Genomic DNA, 23885 nt, shown 5'->3' on the forward strand with positions numbered 1-23885 from the left:
ACCTGTCTGTGCCTCTAACTATTGCATCCCCCACTACTATTGCTCTCCTAGTCCCCCACTTTCCCTTCTGAGCCACAGAGCCCGATTCCATGCCAGTGACCTGGTCACCGTGGCTTACCCCTGGAGGGTCATCCCCCCCCACAGTTAGTTTATTAATTGGTATCACAAGTAGGCTTACATTAACACTGCAATGAAGTAACTGTGAAAATCCCCTAGTCACCACACTCCGGCGCCTGTTCAGGCACACTGAGGGAAAATTTAGCACGGCCAATGCACCTAACCAGCACGTCTTTCAAACTGTGGGAGGAAACCCACGCAGACACGGGGAGAACATGCAGACTCCGCACACACAGTGACCCAAGCTGGAAATCGAACCCGGGTCCCTAGTGCTGTGAGGCAGCAGTGCTGACCACTGTGCCACCGTGCCGCCCATGTTAGAGAGACCAAAGAAATGCTAATAGTCACTGATACCTGAATATCATTGATGGCCATTTCATAGGAAAATACAAAATTCCAGCACATCAATCACTAAAGTCGCATAATTTGGGATAATTCCAGTATCATTTAGTGCCTTAAAATGTTGGATGAAAGAAATAGTGAGCTGACTTGCTCCTTTTTGTCGCTTAAAGAGTTATCAACTTTTGGAATAAGTTTAACAAAAACAGCAAGCACTTAAAGACAGAAATGAACAGTTGTCAGCCATAGCTATGTCATTTCTTTATCCTAGAACAGCTTAATTACTATGAACAGAAAAGACTGACTGTGAGGATGTCCACCCACCAAGGCAGAGAACTCTCTTCAGTTGGCAACATCTGATCTGATTTCTCTGCTGCTGCAACAGAAAAGGATCAGAAGAAGCTGTTGGAAGGGAAGTTTCAAAAATATTTTACCCTCTTTGTATCTGTTGGAAACCTAATAAAGCAGTATTGTAAAGAAAAGATTCTTGGACTTATCTAGAACCATTTTTTAAAATTCATTCGTGGGACATGGGCGTCGCTGGCTGCCAGCATTTGTTGCAGATCCCTAGTTGCCCGAAGGCAGTTGAGAGTCAACCACATTGCTGTGGCTCTGGAGTCACATGTAGGCCAGACCAGGTAAGGACGGCAGATTTCCTTCTCTAAAGAACATGAGTGAACCAGGTGGGTTTTTCTGACAATGGTTTCATGGTCATCGGTAGATTCTTAATTCCAGGCTTTTTTAAATTGAATTTAAGTTCCTCCATCTGCCGTGGTGGGATTTGAACATAGGTCCCCAGAACATTAGCTGAGTTTCTGGTTTAATAGTCCAGCAATAATGCCACTAAGTCATCGCCTACCCTAATTCTCACCCTTGTGCTTCTGAAAGTATTTTACAGCCACTTCTGAAACACATTCCCTCCTGTTTCTGTAAATAAATGGGGCAACCAACTTGTGTGCAAAGTCCCTCAAACAGCAAAGTTGAGTGGAAAATGTCAGTACTTGGAAAAGTACTGTAGGATCTTTTAAATCCATCACAGCAAGCAGGTGTGGCTTCACTTTGCATCTCATCAGAAAGGTGACACTTCTTATGTTACAACTTTCCCCCAGCAGTATAAGCCCAAGTTGAGTGACTAAGATCAAAGGGGGGCTTGAACATACAAATATTGATCCTGGAGGGGAGGGGGGAGGAGATAGATCAAACGAACACAGATTGATTTGATTTGATTTATTATTGGCACATGTATTAACATATATGAAAAGTATTGTTTCTTGCGCGCTATACAGACAAGGCATACCACTCATAGAGAAGGAAACAGTGCAGAATGTAGTGTTACAGTCATAGCTAGGGTGTAGAGAAAGATCAACTTAATGCAAGGTAGGTCCATTCAAAAGTCTGACAGCAGCAGGGAAGAAGCTGTTCTTGAGTCAGTTGGTACATAACCTCAGACTTTTGTATCTTTTTCCCGATGGAAGAAGGTGGAAGAGAGTATGCCCGGAGTGAGTGGGGGTCCTTAATTATGCTGGCTGCTTTTACAAGGCAGCGGGAAGTGTAGACATGGTCAATGGATGGGAGGCTGGTTTGCGTGAGGGACTGGGCTACATTCACGACCTTTTGTAGTTTCTTGCAGTCTTGGGCAGAGCAGGAGCCATACCAAGCTGTGATACAACCAGAAAGAATGCTTTCTATGGTGCATCTGTAAAAGTTGCTGAGAGTCCTAGCTGACATGCCAGGTTTCCTTAGAATATAAAAAGAAAACTCAACCTTTATTCCTGGAGTTGGGACAATTCTGGATTTCATGTAGACTTAGCAATGCTAAACTAATTCAAGGTCGGTTCACACCGGAACCCACCTCCTTCAATGAAGGACCAGGCATGTAGCCCATCTCAGGTTAAGATTACAGCAACACTGTAAGAATGACTAGCATTGATATCAGACAGGGCAATTCATCCTGCAAACACAAGAGGCACTGTGGCAGCATTGCAATCATTCCTAACTCTCTCACCCGCCTGCCAAGTTATGGAAATATTTCACATACTTGGACTTCCTTCCAGGAATTGAAATATGTAAAAAGCTACATTTATAGTTCTCATGGGAATTGCACACATCTAAGAAACTTCCAAACTCGCGAGTAAATTGTAAGCCTTGCCAAGACTGCAGCAATGGCATCCCACTGTAATGGCTCAGTTAAATTTGAAATGTCAGAATAAATGAGCGAGGACGTTTGGTTAAAGACAGAACGTGCTGGAAAAACTCAGCAGGTCTGGCAGCGCCTGTGGAGAGAGAAACGTTTCGAATCGAATGCGACTCTTCTTCGGAAACAAACTGTACCGAACCGATCCAAAGAAAAGACCTAATCAACTCAAAACGTTAACTCTGTTTGTCTCTCCACAGGTGCTGCCAGACCTGCTGGGTTTTTCTAGCACGTGCTGTTTTTATTTTATATTTCCAGCATCCACAGTATTTTGCTTTCATTGTAACAACCATTTGATGTCAGTCTCCAAAACCCGCTCCGTTGGCTGAAATTTGCATCTTGCATGCAATAATTAAGTGTGGCATGAACTGAGGAAAGCATTATCACAAAATTACAGAATGGTTACTGCATAAAAGGAGGCTATTCAGCCCATCATGTCTGCCCTGGCTGTCCGAAGGAAAGATTTACCTCATGTCACTTCCTGGACATCGTCCCATAGCCCTGCACCTTCTTCCTTTTCAGATAATCATCTAATTCTCTTTATTAATGCCTCATTTGAAACCCACCTTCAAGACACTCTCAAGACAATGTAGTCCAGATCTATGGAATCCCTACAGTGCAGAAGGGGGCCATTTGGCCCATTAAGTCTGCACCCAACTCTCTGACAGAGTATCTTACCCAGACCCTATTCCCGTAACCTCATGCATTTACCCTGCTGATCCCCCTAACCTAAACGTCTTTGGACACTATGGGGCAATTTAGCACGGCCAATCCACCTAATCAGCATGTCTTTGGAGTTTGGGAGGAAATCAGAGCACCTGGAGAAAACCCACGCAGTCTTTTTTCCCCAGTTTACATGATTCTCTATACTTTGGTCAAATCTCCTCTCAGCTGTCTCTTCTCCACAGAAAACAGTCCCACCCTTTTCAATCGATCAACGTCATTGAAGTTCCTCATGTCTGGAACCATTTTGGTAAATCATTTCTGCACTCTCTCTAATTCTTTCACATTTTTCTCAAAGCGTGACACTCAGAACAGAACACAATACTCCAGTTGAGGCTGAACCAGTGTTTTGTACAAGTTTAACAAAACCTCCTTGCTTTTGTACTCTATGCCCCTATTAATAAAGCCTAGAATGCTGTGAACTAACACTTTCTCAACCTGTTCTGCTACTTTCAGTGACTTATGCGCATATACATACATGTCCTCTGCTCCTGTGCCCCATTTAATTTAGCATTTGGCTGGCACGGTGGCACAGTGGTTAGCACTGCTGCCTTACAGCGCCAGGGATCCGGGTTTGATTCCTGGGTTGGGTCACTGTCTGTGTGGAATTTGCACATTCTCCCCGTGCCTGCGTGGGTTTCCTCTGAGTGCTCCAGTTTCCTTCCATAGTCCAAAGGCGTGTGGGTTAGGTTGATTGGCCATGCTAAATTGCCCTTTAGTGTCAGGGGGATTAGCAGAATAAATATATGGGGTTATAGGGATAGGGCCTGGGTGGGATTGTTGTCAGTGCAGGCTCGATGGGCCAAATGGCCTCCTTCTGCACTGTAGGGATTTTATAATTTTATGATTCTATGAATTACATAATGGACCTTGTCACTCATGATGTGATGCCTCTAGCAATGTCATGTTGTAAGACCACCTCATTTTTAAAAATTGCTGCTAATGAGTTAAATGGAGAGAGACAGCAGAATGCTGCAATACAGTGGGACCTGGGTATCTTTGTACATGAATCACAAATTGTTACCATGTAGTCTTCTCTGAAAATTTTAACATCATTTCTGCACTCAAATGTGCTCAGAAATGATCAGCAATCATTTGACATTGAATGATCTAATTTGGAATGAGTTGTGCATGCAATCAGCAACATTTTGCCATCTTTTCCGTCAAATGCGAAAGTGCTCAAAGTTAACAAACACAATGATGCTATCAATACGCTCAAAGGCAGCCAATACACCCAGATACCAGCATTGAAAAATACAAAGAAATGAATTATTTAAACAATATGTGAATTTATTCAGTTTATTCATTTCATCCAAAAAATGATTTCCGCGATACAGGACATGCTTGAGAGCACCATCAGATCCCCATCAGTTCTTAATTAATTTTAGTCTCAGAGCCTACAGTTTCCACCAACAGCTGCACCTCGCCTCCAAAATCTCAGGGTCTAGATTTCCTCCCCCACAACACCCCATCCCCCCACCTTGTCTCAGGGTCACGTTCTCCTCGTGTCTGCGTGGGGTTTCCTCCGGGTGCTCCAGTTTCCTCCCACAGTCTGAAAGACGTGCTGGTTAGGTGCATTGGCCATGCTAAATTCTCCCTCAGTGTACCCAAACAGGCGCCGGAGTGTGGCGACTAGGGGATTCTCACAGTAACTTCTTCGCAGTGTTAATGTAAGCCTACTTGTGACTAATAAATAAATTTTAACTTTACATATTTGAAAAAGAAACATTTAAAGGGTATGGATTGAGGGCAAGGAATGGGAGGAAGATGATCACTCTCTCAAACAGATCTTGCAGGCACAATGGACCAAATAGCTCCCTCTAGTGCGGGAAAAGTCTTTGTATTCCCAACGGGAAACGGTAACTCTGCTTCTCTCTCCACAGACGCTGCGAGACCTGTTGGGAATTTCCAGCAATTTTCTGTTTTCCTTTTCAATTTCCACTATCCATCAGTATTTTTCCTTTGGAAAAGAAAATGATCTTGACAACATTCAGCAAAAGGTACAAATGTGGGGGCAGGGGTTTGGCAGAGCAACCAACTCTTACGAAATCAAATGTGGGACACTTCAACTTTTGATGGGGGTGATGCTATATTGGTATTGAGAGGGGGATGGTGGTGGTTGGGTTTTGCTGGTGACCAAGACTTCCCCCTGGTGGCCAATGGCACTATGTGCAGGTTCATGAGAAAAACAGCAAGGCAGAGTCTCACACAAGAGCAAATATTGTGGAAGCTGGAAATACAAAATTAAAACAAAATGTGCTCGGAATACTCAACAATAAGGCTGGCAGCAATTGTGGTGAGAAATGGAGTTAAATGTTTCAGATCGATGGACCTGTCTTCTAAAAATACGAAACATTGGGTGGAATTCACTGTTTCTCGACATATATAGTGCTGCCCTGCTGAGTATTTCCTGCATATTTTGCTTTTATTTGTCTCCCACAGGCTGTCCTAGAAAGAAGGGACATAAGGAATCCCTTGAGGTGACACAGGCCAACGAGTCAAAACAAGGGACAATCCCTTCAAATACTGAACAGCTGGTTACCCTGAGGGGTGGGGAAGGGGATTTTTCTTATTGTTTCCCTGGGTGTGGGCATCACTGGCTAGGCCACCATTTATTGCCATCCCTGATTGCCCTTGAGAAGGTGATGGTGATCTGCCTTCTTAAACCACTGCAGTCCATGTGGGGTGCAGATACATCCACAGTGCTGTTCATAAGTTCATAAGACATAGGAGCAGAATTAGGCCATTCGGCCCATTGGGTCAGCTCAGCCATTCAATCATGGCTGATATGCTCCTCATCCCCATTTTCCTGCCTTCTCCTCATGACCCTTCAACCCATTACCAATTAAAAATCTGTCTCACTCCTAAAATTTACTCACTGATCCAGCATCCGCTGCACTTTGGGATAGCGAATTCCACAGATTCACAACCCTTTGGGAGAAGTAGTTTTTCCCCAACTCTGTTTTAAATTTGCTACGCCTTATCCTAAGACTGTGACCTCTCATTCTAGTATGCCCCATAAGAGGAAGGATCCGCTCCATGTCTACTTTATCCATGATGTGGAGATGCCAGCGTTGGACTGGGGTAAGCACAGTAAGAAGTCTCACAACACCAGGTTAAAGTCCAACAAGTTCATTTGGTGGCACAAGCTCTCGGAGCGTTGCTCCTTCTTCAGGTGAGTGAGGAGTTGTGTTCACAAACAGGACATACATATTCACAGACTCAATGTACAAGATAATGGTTGGAATGCAAGTCTTTACAGGTAATCAAGTCTTTACAGGTGCAGACAATGTGAGTGGAGAGAGGGTTAAGCACAGGTTAAAGAGGTGTGAATTGTCTCCAGCCAGGACAGTTAGTGAGATTTTGCAAGCCCAGGCAAGTCATGGGGGTGACATGAACCCAAGATCCCGGTTGAGGCCATCCTCATGTGTGCGGAACTTGGCTATCAGTTTCTGCTTGGCGATTCTGCGTTGTCGTGTGTCTTGAAGACCGCCTTGGAGAACGCTTCCCCGAAGATCAGAGGCTGAATGCCCTTGACTGCTGAAGTGGGGAACACAATCCCACCCAGGCCCTATCCCATAACCCCATGCATTTACCCTAGCTAGTCCCCCTGACATTAAGGGACAATTTAGCATGGCCAATCCACCTAACCTGCACATCTTTGGACTGTGGGAGGAAACCGGAGCACCCGGAGGAAACCCACGCAGACACGGGGAGAATGCGCAAACTACACACAGTGACCCAGGCCGGGAATCGAACCTGGGTCCCTGGCACTGTGAGGCAGCAGTGCTAACCACTGTGCCACCGTGCTGCTCACCAAATGTGCAATGGTAACCCCCAGAAGAATCTTCTGTGGGCTGCTTACCAAATGTGCATCTTGTAGATCAGGCTTGTCCAATCCACAGCCTGCGAAGACCCTCTCTGCGTCCTGCAAATCAATTGTGGAAAATACTGGTAAGTCAGGGTCAGTGAGTTTGTAGATTTCTACAGAGGATTGTTCCTCCAATCACAGCCTGTTTCTCTCCTGCATTTGCTGCTAATAGGCTCAACAGGACAAGCATGGTGAAGATGGTTCACACTGCTGCCACAATGCATTGGAGTTGGAGAGAGTGAATGTTTAAGGTGGTGGTTAAGGTACCACTCAAGCAGACAGCTTTGTCTTGGATAGTGTAATGTCTCTTGGTTGTTGTTAGAGCCACACAAATCCTGGAGAGTATTCCATCACACTCCTGACTTGAGCATTACAGAAGAAAAAAACAGTAAAACTAGGGAAATACTGATACTGATCCCATCTGGACGAGGAACTCCAGTTTGGACCAGTACCAGTCATTGCCAAATTTTACGGGTTTTTCCTTCAGCTTTGGGTAGTCCGGGAATGATTTTTTTCTTTGCAGAATTCTCAGGCTCTGGCCTACTCTGGTAGCCATGATGTGGAGATGCTGGCGTTGGACTGGGGTAAACACAGTAAGAGTTTTAACAACTCCAGGTTAAAGTCCAACAGGTTTATTTGGTAGCAAATGTCATTAGCTTTCAGAGCGCTGCTCCTTCGTCAGATGGAGTGGATATCTGCTCATAAACAAGGCATACAGAGACACAAACTCAAGTTACAGAATACTGATTAGAATGCGAATCTTTACAGCTAATCAAGTCTTAAAGACACAGACAATGTGAGTGGAGAGAGCATTAGGCACAGGTTAAAGAAATGTGTATTGTCTCCAGAGACAATACACATTTCTTTAACCTGTGCCTAATGCTCTCTCCACTCACATTCTCTATCTTTAAGACTTGATTAGCTGTAAAGATTCTCAGTCTAATCAGTATTCTGTAACTTGAGTTTGTGTCTCTGTATGCCTTGTTTATGGTAGTCATGATGTGTAGATGCCGGCGTTGGACTGGGGTAAACACAGTAAGAGTTTTAACAACACCAGGTTAAAGTCCAACAGGTTTATTTGGTAGCAAATGCCATTAGCTTTCGGAGTGTTGCTCCTTCGTCAGATGGAGTGGATATCTGCTCTCAAACAGGGCATACAGAGACACGTAGAGATTCACATTCTAATCAGTATTCTGTAACTTGACTTTGTGTCTCTGTGTGCTTTGTTTGAGAGCAGATATCCACTCCATCTGACGAAGGAGCAGCGCTCCGAAAGCTAATGGCATTTGCTACCAAATAAACCTGTTGGACTTTAACCTGGTGTTGTTAAAACTCTTACTACTCTGGTAGCCACAGTATTTATATGGCTAGTCCAGTTCAGTTTCTGGTCAAATGGTAACCCCCCTGGGTATTGACAGTGGGGGATTCAGTGATGTTGATTCCATTGAATGTCAAGGGGAGATGGTCAGATTCTCTCTTGTTTGGAGATGGTCATTGCCAGGCATTTGAGTGGTACCAATGCTACTTAATAAAATTAACTCTTAAAACATATTTTACCATGATTATTTATTAACACCTCCCATGAGGGGCACTCCAGCATACAACCATCAACAAATTCAGTCTTACTTTCCAAAGATGGTCATTCCTCAAAAAATGGCTCATCGACTTGACCTTACAAAGATGGCCGCTCATTGATCCGCCCCCAGCCGCGGACCTTACAAAGATGGCCGCTCAGATCCGCCTCCAGCCCCGGACCTTACAAAGATGGCGGCGTCAACGACCTTTATTCCTGTGAGTGGAGGGATCACGTGCTCTGCATCCTGCCGTATTCCGATTCACACGGCTGCCGTAAAGTGGCGTGCGTGCGCCGGTTGTCTGCGGTTTCCTGGAGCCGGAGGTAAAGATGGAGGAGGTTGGCGGTCGCGGGGGGGGAAAGTAGCGGGAGGGTGAGAGCGGGGGGAGCGATCGGTTTGTTCGGTAGGGAATGTGGCGCCTCAGGCCCGGTTGTTGCGGGGTGGGGGGAAGAGAGGATGGGGCTCAGGCTGCAGCTGCTGACTAGGCCCCGGGGCTGCTGCCCCATTCACAATAGTCTGTCACTGTGATCCCCCCACACAGTGGGGCGTTGGAGATGGGCTGGAGCTGCTGCAGTGCAGCTTCACCCAGAGGGACATTGCTGGGGTTTTAGTGACTCCATGAGGACAGGTTACACAGACTGGGATTGAGGTTATCACCAAGCCTCCTTCCATGGTATCCACGACCTCTGCCACCCAGAAAGACGAGGGCAGCACCATCCAGAAGTTTAAAGTTTATTTATTAGTGTCACAAGTAAGGCTTACATTGACACTGCAATGAAGTTACTGTGAAAAATCCCCCAGTCGCCACACTCCGATGCCTGTTCGGGTACGCTGAGCGAGAATTTAGCATGGCCAATGCACCTAACCAGCACGTCTTTGGACTGTGGGAGGAAACCGGAGCACCCAGAGGAAACCCACGCAGACACGGGGAGAGCGTTCAAACTCCACACAGACTGTGACCCAAGCTGGGAATCGAACCCAGGTCCCTGGCGCTGTGAGGCAGCAGTGCTAACCACTGGGCTGCACGTAGGACAAGTGCAGCAGATGTGTGAGAACACCACCAATTGCAAGTTTCCCTCCAAACTCTGATGAATCCATACACCATCCTAGGGTGATTTTAAGAGCTGCTTTGGCTCAAACCTGTACAGGGGTGAGATGTGGGTGTCAAAGCTGTAAGGGGTTTTGGGGGAAGGGAACATGTATCAGTTGTTGGTGCCGAGCTGCTGGGGGGGGGGGGAGATCTGGCTGCATGCTGTGCATGCACAACTTTCAACCGGTGCCCCAGATGGAGGTAACTTGGGACATGATGCAAATAAGGGCTGATCCTGTATTTAAAGAATGGTTAAGTCATCCTGCACTATTCTGACTTGAAACTATGTTGCTGTTCCTTTGCTGTCATTGGGTCAGAATCCTGGAACTGCCTTCTTAACAGGTGAAGGTGTACCTGCACCAGATGGATTGCAGTGGTTCAAATGGCTGCTCACCATCTTCTCAAGGGCAAATAGGGTTGGGCAATAAATGCTGACCTTGTCACTGAACCCAGGCCCCATGAGCCAGTAATGAAAAACATTGAAGGGTGATTTGATTGAGCTGTTTCAAATATTAAAGGTAAATATGGAGAAGCTATTTCCTCTGGTGAAGAAATTAAAAACAATGAGACATAGAGTCATACAGGTTTACAGCATGGAAACAGGCCCTTCGGCCCAACTTGTCCATGCTGCCCTTTTTTTTAAAAAACCCCAAAGCTAATCCCAATTGCCCGCATTTGGCCCATATCCCTCTATACTCATGTAACTATCTAAATGCTTTTTAAAAGATAAAATTATACCCGCCTCTACTACTATCTCTGGCAGCTTGTTCCAGACACTCACCACCCTCTGTGTGAAAAAATTGCCCCTCTGGACACTTGTGTATCTCTCCCCTCTCACCTTAAACCTATGCCCTCTAGTTTTAGACTCCCCTGCCTTTGGGAAAAGATATTGACTATCTACCTTGTCTATGCCCCTCATTATTTTATAGACCTCTATAAGGTCACCCCTCAGCCTCCTACGTTCCAGAGAAAAAAAGTCCCAGTCTATTCAGCCTCTCCTTATAACTCAATCCATCAAGTCCTGGTAGCATCCTAGTAAATCTTTTCTGCACTCTTTCTAATTTAATAATATCCTTTCTATAATAGGGTGACCAAAATTGCACACAGTATTCTAAGTGTGGCCTTACCAATGTCTTGTACAACTTCAACAAGACGTCCCAACTCCGATATTCAATGTTCTGACCGATGAAACCAAGCATGCCGAATGCCTTCTTCACCACTCTGTCCACCTGTGACTCCACTTTCAAGGAGTTATGAACATGTACCCCTAGATCCCTTTGTTCTGTAACTCTCCCCAACCCCCTACCATTAACTGAGTAAGTCCTGCCCTGGTTCAATCTACCAAAATGCATCACCTCGCATTTGTCTAAATTATTAAACTCCATCTGCCATTCGTCAGCCCACTGGCCCAATTGATCAAGATCTTAAATTTGATTGAGGCTATGAAATCCCATTTATTTGGAATATTGTGTGCAGTTCTGGTCACCTCACTATAAGAAGGATGTGGAAGCGCTGGAAAGAGTGCAGAGGAGATTTACCAGGATGCTGCCTGGTTTGGAGGGTAGGTCATATGAGGAAAGGTTGAGGGAGCTAGGGCTGTTCTCTCTGGAGCGGAGGAGGCTGAGGGGAGACTTAATAGAGGTGTATAAAATGATGAAGGGGATAGATAGAGTGAACGTTCAAAGACTATTTCCTCGGGTGGATGGAGCTATTACAAGGGGGCATAACTATAGGGTTCGTGGTGGGAGATACAGGACGGATATCAGAGGTAGGTTCTTTACGCAGAGAGTGGTTGGGGTGTGGAATGGACTGCCTGCAGTGATAGTGGAGTCAGACACTTTAGAAACATTTAAGCGGTTATTGGATAGGCACATGGAGCACACCAGGATGATAGGGAGTGGGATAGCTTGATCTTGGTTTCAGATAAAGCTCGGCACAACATCGTGGGCCGAAGGGCCTGTTCTGTGCTGTACTGTTCTATGTTCTATGTAAAAGTTTAAAAAGGGACACGATGGGCTTAATGGCCTACCTCTGTGCTGTAACACTCTGCATTCCTCTGAAGCACAAGTGGACAATGCCATTTTACAGTGGCTCCTTACAAAGTTTTAATTAGAGAAAGCAAAGCTTTTTATACTGGTGATAACAGTAACTTGTATTTATGTAGTGCCTTCAGTGTAATGATAGATCCCAAAATTTGTCATCAAACCACATAAAGAGATCACTAAATGACAAAAAGCTTTGTCAAAGAGTCATCCCCATCCCCTCATAATTTCCTGGCCCTTTACCCTAAACTACAACCCGTTGTGATTGACCTCCTCAACCAAGGGGAACAGCTGCTCCCTACTCACCCTGTCCATATCCCTCATAATCTTATACACCTCAATCATGTTCCCCCTCAGCCTCGCTGCTCTAAACAAAACAATCCAAGCCTATCTAGTCTCTCTTCTAGCTCAAATACTCCATCCCAGGCAACATCCTGGTCAACCTCTTCTGTGCCCCTTCTAGTGCAATCGCATCCTTCCGGAAGTGCACACAGTATTCTTGCCATAGCCCAACCAATGTACAGCTCCAACATTACCTCATTGCTCTTATATGCTATGCCACGACTGATAAAAGCAAGTGTCCCATGGGCCTTCTTAACTATCCCCTATTCACATGCTCTGCCGACTTCAGGGATCTGTGAATAAGTACCCCAAAATCCATCTGTTCTGAGCTTCCCAGTGTCCTCGCGTTCATTAAATACTCCCTCGTCTTGTTTCTTCCAAAGTGCATTACCTCGCATTTATCAGGGTTAAGAGGTTGGTTTTACGGAATATTTTGAGTGGCAGAGAATGTTAAGGTGGAAATTTCAGAACTGGAGCCATTGAAAGCATAGCCATCAGGGGTGGAGCGATTTAAATCGAGGATACTCAGGCTAGAATTATATAAGCAGTGGAGGTGGTTGTGGGATTGAAGGAGGTGGATGAGGGCATGGTGGGATTTGAAAACAAGGATGAGAATTTTAAAACTGAGACATTACTTAACCATGAGTCGCTGTAGGTAAGAAATGCATGTTTGTAGATGATAGGAAAGTGTTACTTTGGAATTACTTTGTTTCTCTCCCCTACTGGAGTGGCTTAAAAATTTGAAATTTTTATTTTAAAGCATTTGGTTTGTGCGCTAGCCAATGTCTAAATGTGGTATTATCTCTTACAGATAAACAAGTTCCTATATAGAGTTGGGTGATGGCAAATCAGTTTTTTAGGAAACTTACTATATTTGCCAGCAAGCATCGAATAAAGTTGCTGGCTGTTTCCTGTGGAGGGCTGTTTGTTGCCAATGCCTTCTGCCATGTTTTCCCTCAGCGGACATATGGAAAGCTGTACCAAGCTTGGTCGAGAGGGGTCCCCGCTCAACTTTCAGACAAGTTGCAAGACACTTTTCAGGAGGTGCTTAAAGATGCCGGAGTGGGCTCAACTCAGAATTACTCAGCGTTTGCTGCCTTCAGCTTTCAGCCAGTGAGTGCGGGCGTTCCTTGGTTGCCAGCTGGTGCCATCGTTGGCATCCCTGCCAATTTCAATAGCTCCGATGACGAAGGGAAGGGGATAACCAATCGAATTGTCATGATCAACGGCAGAGACGTCAAGTGGGACAGCGAGGTTGGAAAAGCCCTCCGAGAATCCCTCACCTTCTCATCTGATGCACAGAAGTTTGCCATTGCAAGAGAGATTATGTATTTGCAGAGTAACAGCCCTTTCATTCATTCACTGGTGGGATCAGCCTGTTTGGCAGGTACATATCTGACTGGAGTGGCAGCAAAACAAGCCCTTGGTCTTTACTCTGGCCCTTTATTATTACGTGGCTTTTATAATCTGGCTGCAGCAACAGTGGGACTTGTAGGTTATTTTCTTCTTTCTGATGCTGTTAGTCACTGGCTTGACTACAGATCAGACCACCAAACAGCTACAATATCAAAGAACTATGCAGAGGGAGGTATTGAGTTTTATGATAAAGTGCTTGCACGGAATAGAACGTTTCGTTCTTTACTGGGTAAAAAAGGAGTGGAAATGTATGCAACAAATGGAAACCTGTTCCCAAAGCATTGGTTCAGACTAAAACATGCTCCGTACACCTCCCGAAAAGAGATGATTGAAAATACCCTGAGAGATTGCTGGATGTAAATCCGTCAACTTAAACATTCACTTTCTCCATCACCTGTGTACACTGGCAGCAGTGTGTACAAGATGCACTGCAGCAACTCATCAAAGCTCCTTCAACAGCACCTTCCAAACCTGTGACCTCGACCTAGAAGGACAAGGGCAGCAGATGCTTGGGAATATAACCACCTGCTAGTTCCCCTTCAAGCCACACACCATCCTGACTTGGAACTTTGTCGCCGTTTCTTCACTGTCTCTGGGTCAAAACTTTGGGACTCCCTTCCTAAGAACATTTGTGGGTGTACCTGCATCAGATGGACTGCAGCGGTTCAAGAAGTTGGCTCAACACCACTTTCTGCAAAGCAATTGGGTATGGGCAACAGATGCTGACCTTGCCAGTGATGCCCACATCCCATAAAGGAAAAATGATCTGATAGTATTTAATTTTTAAAGTTTATTTATTTATTAGCCAGCTTACATTAACACTGCAATGAAGTTACTGTGAAAATCCCCAGTTGCCATGGTCCGGCGCCTATTCGGGTACACTGAGGGAGAATTTAGCATGGCCAGTTCACCTAACCAGCACATCTTTGGATTGTGGGAGGAAACCAGAGGAAAAACACAGACACGGGGAGAACGTGCAAACTCCACTTAGGCAGTGACTCAAGCCGGGAATCGAACCAAGCTCCCTGGCACTGTGAGGCTGCAGTGCTAACCACTGTGCCATCGTGCTCCTCATATTTGCATATTACCATGTGTCAGTGAATTCTCTTCAATTTCACTTTACCGTCGTCCCTGGTTTCTTGTGCTCATCTGAACCAGTTTTGCTTTCTCCTCCTCGTTTTCCTAACTTTCCTATAGGAGAGGTATCTCCCAACATCCCAAACATTAATTTTGTGTTCAGCAAGTCCTGTCCCTGCACTTTACAATATAAAGTGTGCCAGTACAGTGATTGGACTCGCTGGTGTTTTTGCAACTTGCCACCTACTGCATTCACTTCTAAGCGAAGTGGTGCATTAATCACTAATCTGATTTCATGATCTTAAAGCACATTGCACAGAAAGCAAGAAACTGGCAGGCTGGTATTCTGGAGTGTTTATTTTTTCTTTGCCTTTTGATGATCAAGAAGAAATTTGGGTTTTGTAATTTTTCCCAAGTTGCTAAACCCATGAGTGTGATGATTCTTGCAAGGTCTGTAGGAAGATGTCGTCTTAAATCAGTCAGTATTGTTTTCCATCATGTCGCCTTGCGGTGACTAGTCAGCGTACGTAGTTGTTAGAGGTGTTGCAGATTAGCTGTTCTAATGGAAATTACAGGTTAAGCACTGTGGGCTAAACAAGAGTGAAAACTCTTGAGAACTGAAAGAGCTGAATTTGAATGCCGGTCTTAGTTGATGCTCCATTCTTGTGCTTGCCGAGGAGAGTGAATTTCTACAGTCTGATTGCCGGAACAGGAAAAACTTATCCAAGAAACACCTCCGTCCATGTTGATGAAGTAACTCGGGTTCAGAGAGAGACACGATGTATGTGGCTGGACTACCTCTTTATCAGTGTCAGGAATGCAGCAAGATCATGAATTTGGGTAATTAATGGGGATGGGAACATTATGAAGCGTTAGCTTTCCCAGTTTTCCCTGACATTGAAGACGATTATGAAGTCTAAACAGTGCACATGGATCGGGAATGTAAATGCAGGAAGAGAAAATAAATCTGCTGCAGAGTTAGTTGCCCCCAAGCTTGAGTCTTTCAAAAAATATTGCAAATAATGTGTTCACATTAAATAAGGGCCCAGTGTATAAGTGCCAGGTGATTGTTAGGAAGCTGAATGGACTTTGATTTTTTTGCAGCTGTCACCAAGGCATGTTTCAATACCTCTGCAAGAAGTGCTTCCAACTTGATTTCCTCTACCTTGAGTTCCCATTGTGCTGATTGGTGAATGTTTCACCGGCATGTGCACATATCAGTTACTGAAAGTGCTGCACTCTAAATCATTAACATATTGGTAATGCAATATTTGCATCCTGCCTGAATAATCTGTATCTCCAAAATCTGAATGTTAAGAATTTTGTGATGTTTCTGCGGGACTGGCTCTCTCTCTCTCTTGTTGCACTCTTTATTCATTTGCTTAAATGAAGACAGACTAACTCCCATAACTTATGTGCTGACTGCAATGATTTGTATGAAATAAAGAATTGCTTCTTTTAGCATTCCGGGCTGTATTGGATCCCATGCCTCATTGCCGGTGCATTCAGCCACCAAAACTCGCCCTGTAGAAAATGGATTAGTTGTATTTGCAAGATGAGTAGGGCTTGAATTATAACAGCAGACTGTTTTGAAAAGGGACAAATTGCCAGTGTGTGTATTCATGAAACAATATCTAAAGCATTACAATATGTATTTTTAAAAATTCATTCATGGGATGTGAGTGTCGCTGGCTGGCCAGCATTTATTGCCCATCCCTAGTTGCCCTTGAACTGAGTGACTTGCTAAGCCATTTCAGAGGACAATTGAGAGTCAACCACGTTGCTATGGCTCTGGAGTCACGTGTAGGAAGTCTCACAACACGTCACATGTAGGCCAGATCAGGTAAGGATATTAGATTTCCTTCCCTAAAGGACATTAGTGAACCTGATGAGTTTTTGCATCAATCGGCAATGGTTTCCATGGTCATCAGTAGAATCTTAATTCCAGATTTCTTTTATTGAATTCAAATTCCACCATCTGCCGTGGCAGAATTCGAACCCGGATCCCCAGAACACTAGCTGAATCTCTTAAAGTTAAAAAAAAGTTTATTTGTTAGTCACAAGTTGGCTTACATTAACACTGCAATGAAGTTACTGTGAAAATCCCTGAGTCACCATACTCTGGAGCATGTTCGGGTACACTGAGGGAGAATTTAGCATGACCTAACCAGCACGTCTTTCGGACTGGGAGGAAACCGGGGCACCCGGAGGAAACCCACACCGACAGAGTGAGAACGTGCAAACTCCACACAGGCAGTGACCCAAGCCGGGAATCGAACCCAGGTCCCTGGTGCTGTGAGGCAGCAGTGCTAATCACTGCGCCACCTTCTGGATTAATAATAATGCTGCTAAGCCATTCCCACCCCTTAAATATATACAGTTCTGTTACTTAGTGCACTGAGCCAAGAATGCAGGCCCCAAAATTCCAAACAGTGCGCCGTGGCAAATCTTTGCCTGATATTGCCCTACAGACCTGAATCCTTCAGAATTTTTGTGAGTTAACTCATTCGCTTAACCATTGTAGATGCAGATCTTGTCTTAAAAATGGAGTGTTAACGGTAGAAATTAGAGCCCAGCATTAGGAAGTCTCATTGAAGGGAGCAGCAGTTGAGCAGGCAAGCTGAGTTCACATCCAAATCCAGATACTGGCTGGCTCATGTCATTTTATAACATCTCTCAAGACGTTCTTCCATTGGAGCAACTGACACAAACAAATAAAGGGTTCACAAATTTTCTTCAGTATGATGATGTGAATATCACTGCCAAGGCTGACATTTATTGACCATCTCAGGGATCCTGACAACTGGGTGGTTAGGCCACTTCAGAGGGAAATTTGTGTGGACATGGAGTCCATTAAAGGCCAGATTGAGTGAGAACTGGTAGGATCCCTTCCCCAAGATACATTAATGAAATTCTTGGGCTTTTATGACAATCCAATAACTTCATTGTTCCTGATATTAGCTTATATTTTGTTATGTTATATTTTAATATATTTAGTAACAGTTCAGATTCTCAAACTCCAGTGGTCGGATTTAAATGTGCGGTCTCTGGATTATTAGTTCAGGTTTCTGCCAATTGAGCAAAATTAGAAGAGAAGGCTGCAATGATCTGTTGTGTTCTGATACTATTTTTGATTTGATTTATTATTGTCACATATATTCACATACAGTGAAAAGTATTGTTTCTTGTGCACTATACAGACAAAGCATATCGTTCATTGAGAAGGAAACGAGAGAGTGCAGAATGTAGTGTTACAGTCACAGCTAGGGTGTAGAGAAAGATCAACTTAATGCAAGGTAGGTCCATTCAAAAGTCTGACGGCAGCAGAGAAGAAGCTGTTCTTGAGTCGGTTGGTTCATGACCTCAGACTTTTGTATCCGACGGAAGAAGGTGGAAGAGAGACTGTCCGGGGTGCATGGGGTTCTTAATTATGCTGGCGGCTTTGCCGAGGCAGCAGGAAGTGTAGACAGAGTCAATGGATGGGAGGTTGGTTTGCGTGATGGATTGGGCTATATTCATGACGTTTTGTAGTTTCTTGCGGTCTTGGGCAAAGCAGGAGCCATGCCAAGCTGTGATACAAGCAGGAAGAATGCTTTCTATGGTGCATTTGTAAAAGTTGGTGAGAGTCATAGCTAACACACCAAATTTCCTTAGTCTTTTGAGAAAGTAGAGGCGTTGGTGGGCTTTCTTAACTATAGTGTTGGCATGGGGGGACCAGGACAGGTTGTTGGTGATCCGGACACCTAAAAACTTGAAATTCTCGACCCTTTCCACTTCGTCCCCGTTGATGTAGATGCCAATTACCTAGGCCCAATGCTCTGGAATCCTGTCCGACAAATGTATGTCATTCCCGCTATTGAGGTGCCCCAAGTGTGGATTAGATTTCAAAATTTGAGCAGGGCTTCGCATGTTCACAGGCAGTCAGAACCAAGTCCAAACAGCCCATATTTAGCCCTCCAAAAAACTGTTCGCAAATGCAGTAATTAATCTTGGAACGTTCAGTAATCTTCAAGCTGAAAAGCTCCTCGTTCAGTTGGTCATGGCAACAACTATCCCTTGTATTTCTCACAACATAACCCCATTTGGGTGGAAAACCTATAAATTCATGGCTGCAATGTCACTGCCTTATTGTTAATATACATTAAATATGTGAGTGGAAACTGACAGCTGTATCGAAAAAAAGCTTGTAGAAATTCAGGGATGGATCAGGGGTTGGTGCTAAAGCAGAAAACTGCTTGAATGGCTTTGCCCCATTTTGCAATGTGAAAATTTGCGCTGATGTTTGGGGACGAAAGATATCCTGGTATCGGCGACAGTCCAGAGAAGGTTCACTCTGGTATGGATGGATTTTCTTTTGCAGAGAGGGTGAGTAGGTTGGGCTGTGCTCATTGGAGTTTAGAAGAATGAGAGGTGACATCATTGAGATGTACTGGATTCTCAGGGGCCTGGCAGGGTAGATGCTAAGAGGTTAGAGTCATAGACAGTCAGAGCCCTATAGCACGGAGACAGGCCCTTCGGCCCAAGTTGGTCCATGCCGACCAAAATGTCCATCCATGCTAACCCCATTTCCCTCACTTGGCGCATATCCTTCTAAACCTTTCCTATCCATGTATTTGTCCAAATGCCTTTTGAATGTCAATGTACCTGCCTCAACCACTTCCACTGGCAACTCATTCCATATGTGTACCACCCTCTTTAAAAAAGTTGCCCCCTCAGGTTCCCTCTTACTCTAAACTGATGCCCTCTCGTTCTCGATTACCCAACCCAGGGAAGAAGACTGAGTGCATTCACCCTATCAATGCCTCTCATGATCTTGTACGCATCTATAAGTTTCCTCCTCAGTCTCCTATGCTCTAAAGAAAAAAAGTCCCAGCCTGTCCAATACCTCCCTATAACACAGTCCCTTGAGTCCTGGCAACATCCTTGTAAATTTCTTCTGCACACTTCCCAGTTAAATAACATCCTTCTTATAGCAAGCAACAAAACTGAACACAATATTCCCAAGTACGGTCTCACCAACGTCCTGTACAACTGCAACATTATTGCAATGGAGAGGGATAGGGCCGTACGGCAGGGCAAGGTTTACAATTGGGGGAGAGGTAATTATGATGCGATTAGGCAAGAATTAGGGGGCATAAGTTGGGAACAGAAACTGTCAGGGAAAGGAACTAATGAAAAGTGGAACTTTTTCAAGGAACAAATACTGGATGTCCTTGATAGGTATGTCCCTGTCAGGCAGGGAGGAAATGGCCGAGTGAGGGAACCATGGTTCACGAAAGAGGTGGAATGTCTTGTGAAAAGGAAGAGGGAAGCTTATGTAGGGATGAGGAAACAAGGTTCAGATGGCTCAATTGAGGGTTACAAGTTAGCAAGGAATGAGCTGAAAAAGGGGCTTAGGAGGGGACACGAGAAGTCCTTGGCGGGTCGGATCAAGGAAAACCCCAAGGCTTTTTAGTCTTATGTGAGGAATAAAAGAATGACCAGGGTGAGGTTAGGGCCGGTCAAGGACAGTAGTGGGAACTTGTGTATGGAGTCAGTAGAGATAGGCGAGGTGATGAATGAATACTTTTCTTCAGTGTTCACCAAGGAGAGGGGCCATGTTTTTGAGGAAGAGAAGGTGTTACAGGCTAATAGGCTGGAGGAAATAGATGTTCGGAGGGAGGATGTCCTGGCAGTTTTGAATAAACTGAAGGTCGATATGTCCCCTGGGCCTGATGAAATGTATCCTAGGATTCTTTGGGAGGCAAGGGATGAGATTGCAGAGCCTTTGGCTTTGATCTTTGGGTCCTCGCTGTCCACGGGGATGGTGCCAGAGGACTGGAGAATGGTGAATGTTGTTCCTCTGTTTAAGAAAGGGAATAGAAATGACCCTGGTAATTATAGACCGGTTAGTCTTACTTTGGTGGTTGGTAAATTGATGGAAAAGGTCCTTAGAGATGGGATTTACGACCATTTAGAAAGATGCGGATTAATCCGGGATAGTCAGCATGGATTCGTGAAGGGCAAGTCGTGCCTCACAAATTTGATAGAATTTTTTGAGGAGGTAACTAAGTGTGTTGATGAAGGTAGGGCAGTTGATGTCATATACATGGATTTTAGTAAGGCGTTTGATAAGGTCCCCCATGGTTGGCTTATGATAAAAGTGAGGAGGTGTGGAATAGAGGGAAAGTTGGCCGATTGGATAGGTAACTGGCTGTCTGATCGAAGACGGAGGGTGGTGGTCGATGGAAAATTTTTGGATTGGAGGCAGGTTGCTAGCGGAGTGCCACAGGGATTGAAAGAGTGCAGAGAAGGTTCACAAGGATGTTGCCGGGACTTGAGAAGCTGAGTTACAGAGAGAGATTGAATAGGTTGGGACTTTATTCCCTGGAGCGTAGAAGATTGAGGGGAGATTTGATAGAGGTGTATAAGATTTTGATGGGTATAGATAGAGTGAATGCAAGCAGGCTTTTTCCGCTGAGGCTAGGGGAGAAAAAAACCAGAGGGCATGGGTTAAGGGTGAAAGGAGAAAAGTTTAAAGGGAATATTAGGGGGGGCTTCTTCACGCAGAGAGTGGTGGGAGTGTGGAATGAGCTGCCGGATAAAGTGGTAAATGCGGGGTCACTTTTAACATTTAAGAAAAACTTGGACGGGTTCATGGATGAGAGGGGTGTGGAGGGATATGGTCCAAGTGCAGGTCAGTGGGACTAGGCATAAAATGGTTCGGCACAGACAAGAAGGGCCAAAAGGCCTGTTTCTGAGCTGTAATTTTCTATGGTTCTATGGATCAGTGCTTGGTCCTCTGCTCTTTGTGATTTTTATTAATGACTTAGAGGAGGGGGCTGAAGGGTGGATCAGTAAATTTGCTGATGACACCAAGATTGGTGGAGTAGTGGATGAGGTGGAGGGCTGTTGTAGGCTGCAAAGGGACATAGATAGGATGCAAAGCTGGGCTGAAAAATGGCAAATGGAGTTTAACCCTGATAAATGTGAGGTGATTCATTTTGGTAGGACTAATTTAAATGTGGATTACAGGGTCAAAGGTAGGGTTCTGAAGACTGTGGAGGAACAGAGAGATCTTGGGGTCCATATCCACAGATCTCTGAAGGTTGCCACTCAAGTGGATAGAGCTGTGAAGAAGGCCTATAGTGTGTTAGCTTTTATTAACAGGGGGTTGGAGTTTAAGAGCCGTGGGGTTATGCTGCAACTGTACAGGACCTTGGTGAGACCACATTTGGAGTATTGTGTGCAGTTCTGGTCACCTCACTATAAGAAGGATGTGGAAGCGCTGGAAAGAGTGCAGAGGAGATTTACCAGGATGCTGCCTGGTTTGGAGGGTAGGTCTTATGAGGAAAGGTTGCGGGAGCTAGGGCTGTTCTCTCTGGAGCGGAGGAGGCTGAGGGGAGACTTAATAGAGGTTTATAAAATGATGAAGGGGATAGATAGAGTGAACGTTCAAAGACTATTTCCTCGGGTGGATGGAGCTATTACAAGGGGGCATAACTATAGGGTTCGTGGTGGGAGATACAGGAAGGATATCAGAGGTAGGTTCTTTATGCAGAGAATGGTTGGGCTGTGGAATGGACTGCCTGCAGTGATAGTGGAGTCAGACACTTTAGGAACATTTAAGCGGTTATTGGATAGGCACATGGAGCACACCAGGATGATAGGGAGTGGGATAGCTTGATCTTGGTTTCAGATAAAGCTCGGCACAACATCGTGGGCCGAAGGGCCTGTTCTGTGCTGTACTGTTCTATGTTCCCAACTTCTATATTCAATGCCCTGACTCATGAAGGCTAGCGTGCCAAAAGCTTTTTTCACAACCCTATCTACCTGTGATCTCACCTTTATGGAACCGTGCACCTGAACTCCAAGCTCCCTCTATTCTTAAGGCTCTACCATTCGCCATGAAACTCCTACCTTGATTTGACTTGCCAAAATGCAACACCTCGTACTGATCTATATTTTCTCCTTGTGGGAGAGTCTAGGACCAGAAGGCATAATCTGAAAGTGTCGCCTATTTCCTTTCTTCTGTTGGAGGGTAGTGAGTCTGGAATTCTTTATCGCTGAGAGCTGTAGAGGCTGGGTTGTTAAATATGTTCAAGGCTGAGACAGACAGATTTTTAATTAGTAAGGGAATCGAGGATTATGGGGATAAAGTGGAGTTGAGGCTGATCACATCTAATCAGTCATGATCTCATTGAAAGACAGAACCGACCTGATGGACTGAAAAGCCTACTTCTGCTCCTATGTCTTATGGTCTTATTGGTGTTGTGCATAAACTAATCTTTTTCCTTAACAATTTTATTTTTTTCTACCACCAAATAGCACTGTTGTACTTTTGGTTTACAATTTCCTACTTTGACAGCACCTCCCAAACCCGTAACCTCCATCACCCAGTAGAAGAACAGGGAGCAGTGACATGACAACACCGTTACCTACAAGTTCCTCTCCAAGCCACACACCAACCTGACTTGGAAGTTTATTTTGCTATTCCTTCATTATTGCTGGGTCAAAATCCTACAATCTCAGTCACACTAACTGCAGGAGTTCAAGAAGGTGACTCACTAACCCCTTTCTCAAGGACAAATAGAGGTGGGCAATAAATGCTATCTTTGCCAGCAATACTTGCATCCATGAATATATCAAAAGACAATTTGTGCTAATGGATTAGCATAGCTGCAGCATTTTGTTCAGTGATGCCATTTTTCAGACTGCTCCGTAATTTCCTCAGACTTTTGCCAATTCCCTTGCCGCAACTACACAAAATTAATTATCCTAACTTCATCACCTCCTCCTCAAGTCAATGACGATTGAAAATTTCCTGGATATGTGCCAGTTTTTCCTTTGCTACAGGCTCAGAAGAAATAGCGCAGGTAAGTAGCTAAAATCAATAAATATCACCATTATGTGCTGGATTTAGTATGCACTTTGTTGGGCGCTGAAGTGCCTACCTGTGCTATGATGATATTTGGGAAGAAAATTCATTTTGGGGCCTCAAATGGATGGTGGACTTACAGCAGGTTAGAATCATAGGCCCAAGGAGCATCAGGCCTCATCTGAATAATTATCGTGAGCTCCTTATTTTTTAAAATTCATTCTTGGGGCGTGGGCACCGCTG

The 23885-nt window shown here is 44.7% G+C and overlaps 1 protein-coding gene across 2 annotated transcripts; it reads left to right on the plus strand.

The window, feature by feature from the left end:
- Positions 1-9082: 9082 nt before the first annotated feature.
- On the plus strand, positions 9083-16259 carry tmem177 (transmembrane protein 177). 2 transcript variants are annotated; one of them, XM_078227906.1, is made up of 2 exons: positions 9083-9141; positions 13104-16259. In XM_078227906.1, exon 2 carries the CDS (start codon positions 13133-13135, stop codon positions 14066-14068), a length of 936 nt encoding a protein of 311 aa, XP_078084032.1. In that variant the 5' UTR covers positions 9083-9141; positions 13104-13132; the 3' UTR covers positions 14069-16259. The 2 variants fall into 2 exon arrangements, with proteins under 2 accessions (XP_078084032.1, XP_078084033.1); XM_078227907.1 differs by lacking the exon at positions 9083-9141 and adding an exon at positions 10226-10426 and having other exon boundaries at positions 13104-16246.
- Positions 16260-23885: the final 7626 nt, after the last annotated feature.

The sequence above is a fragment of the Mustelus asterias genome, chromosome 14, assembly GCF_964213995.1.
Source record: "Mustelus asterias chromosome 14, sMusAst1.hap1.1, whole genome shotgun sequence".
NCBI classification, from domain to species: Eukaryota; Metazoa; Chordata; class Chondrichthyes; order Carcharhiniformes; family Triakidae; genus Mustelus; species Mustelus asterias.

What these genes read in the sequence shown, in the direction of transcription:
- tmem177 (XM_078227906.1), top strand. Translation starts at nt 13,133, where the DNA reads ATGGCAAATCAGTTTTTTAGGAAACTTACTATATTTGCCAGCAAGCAT.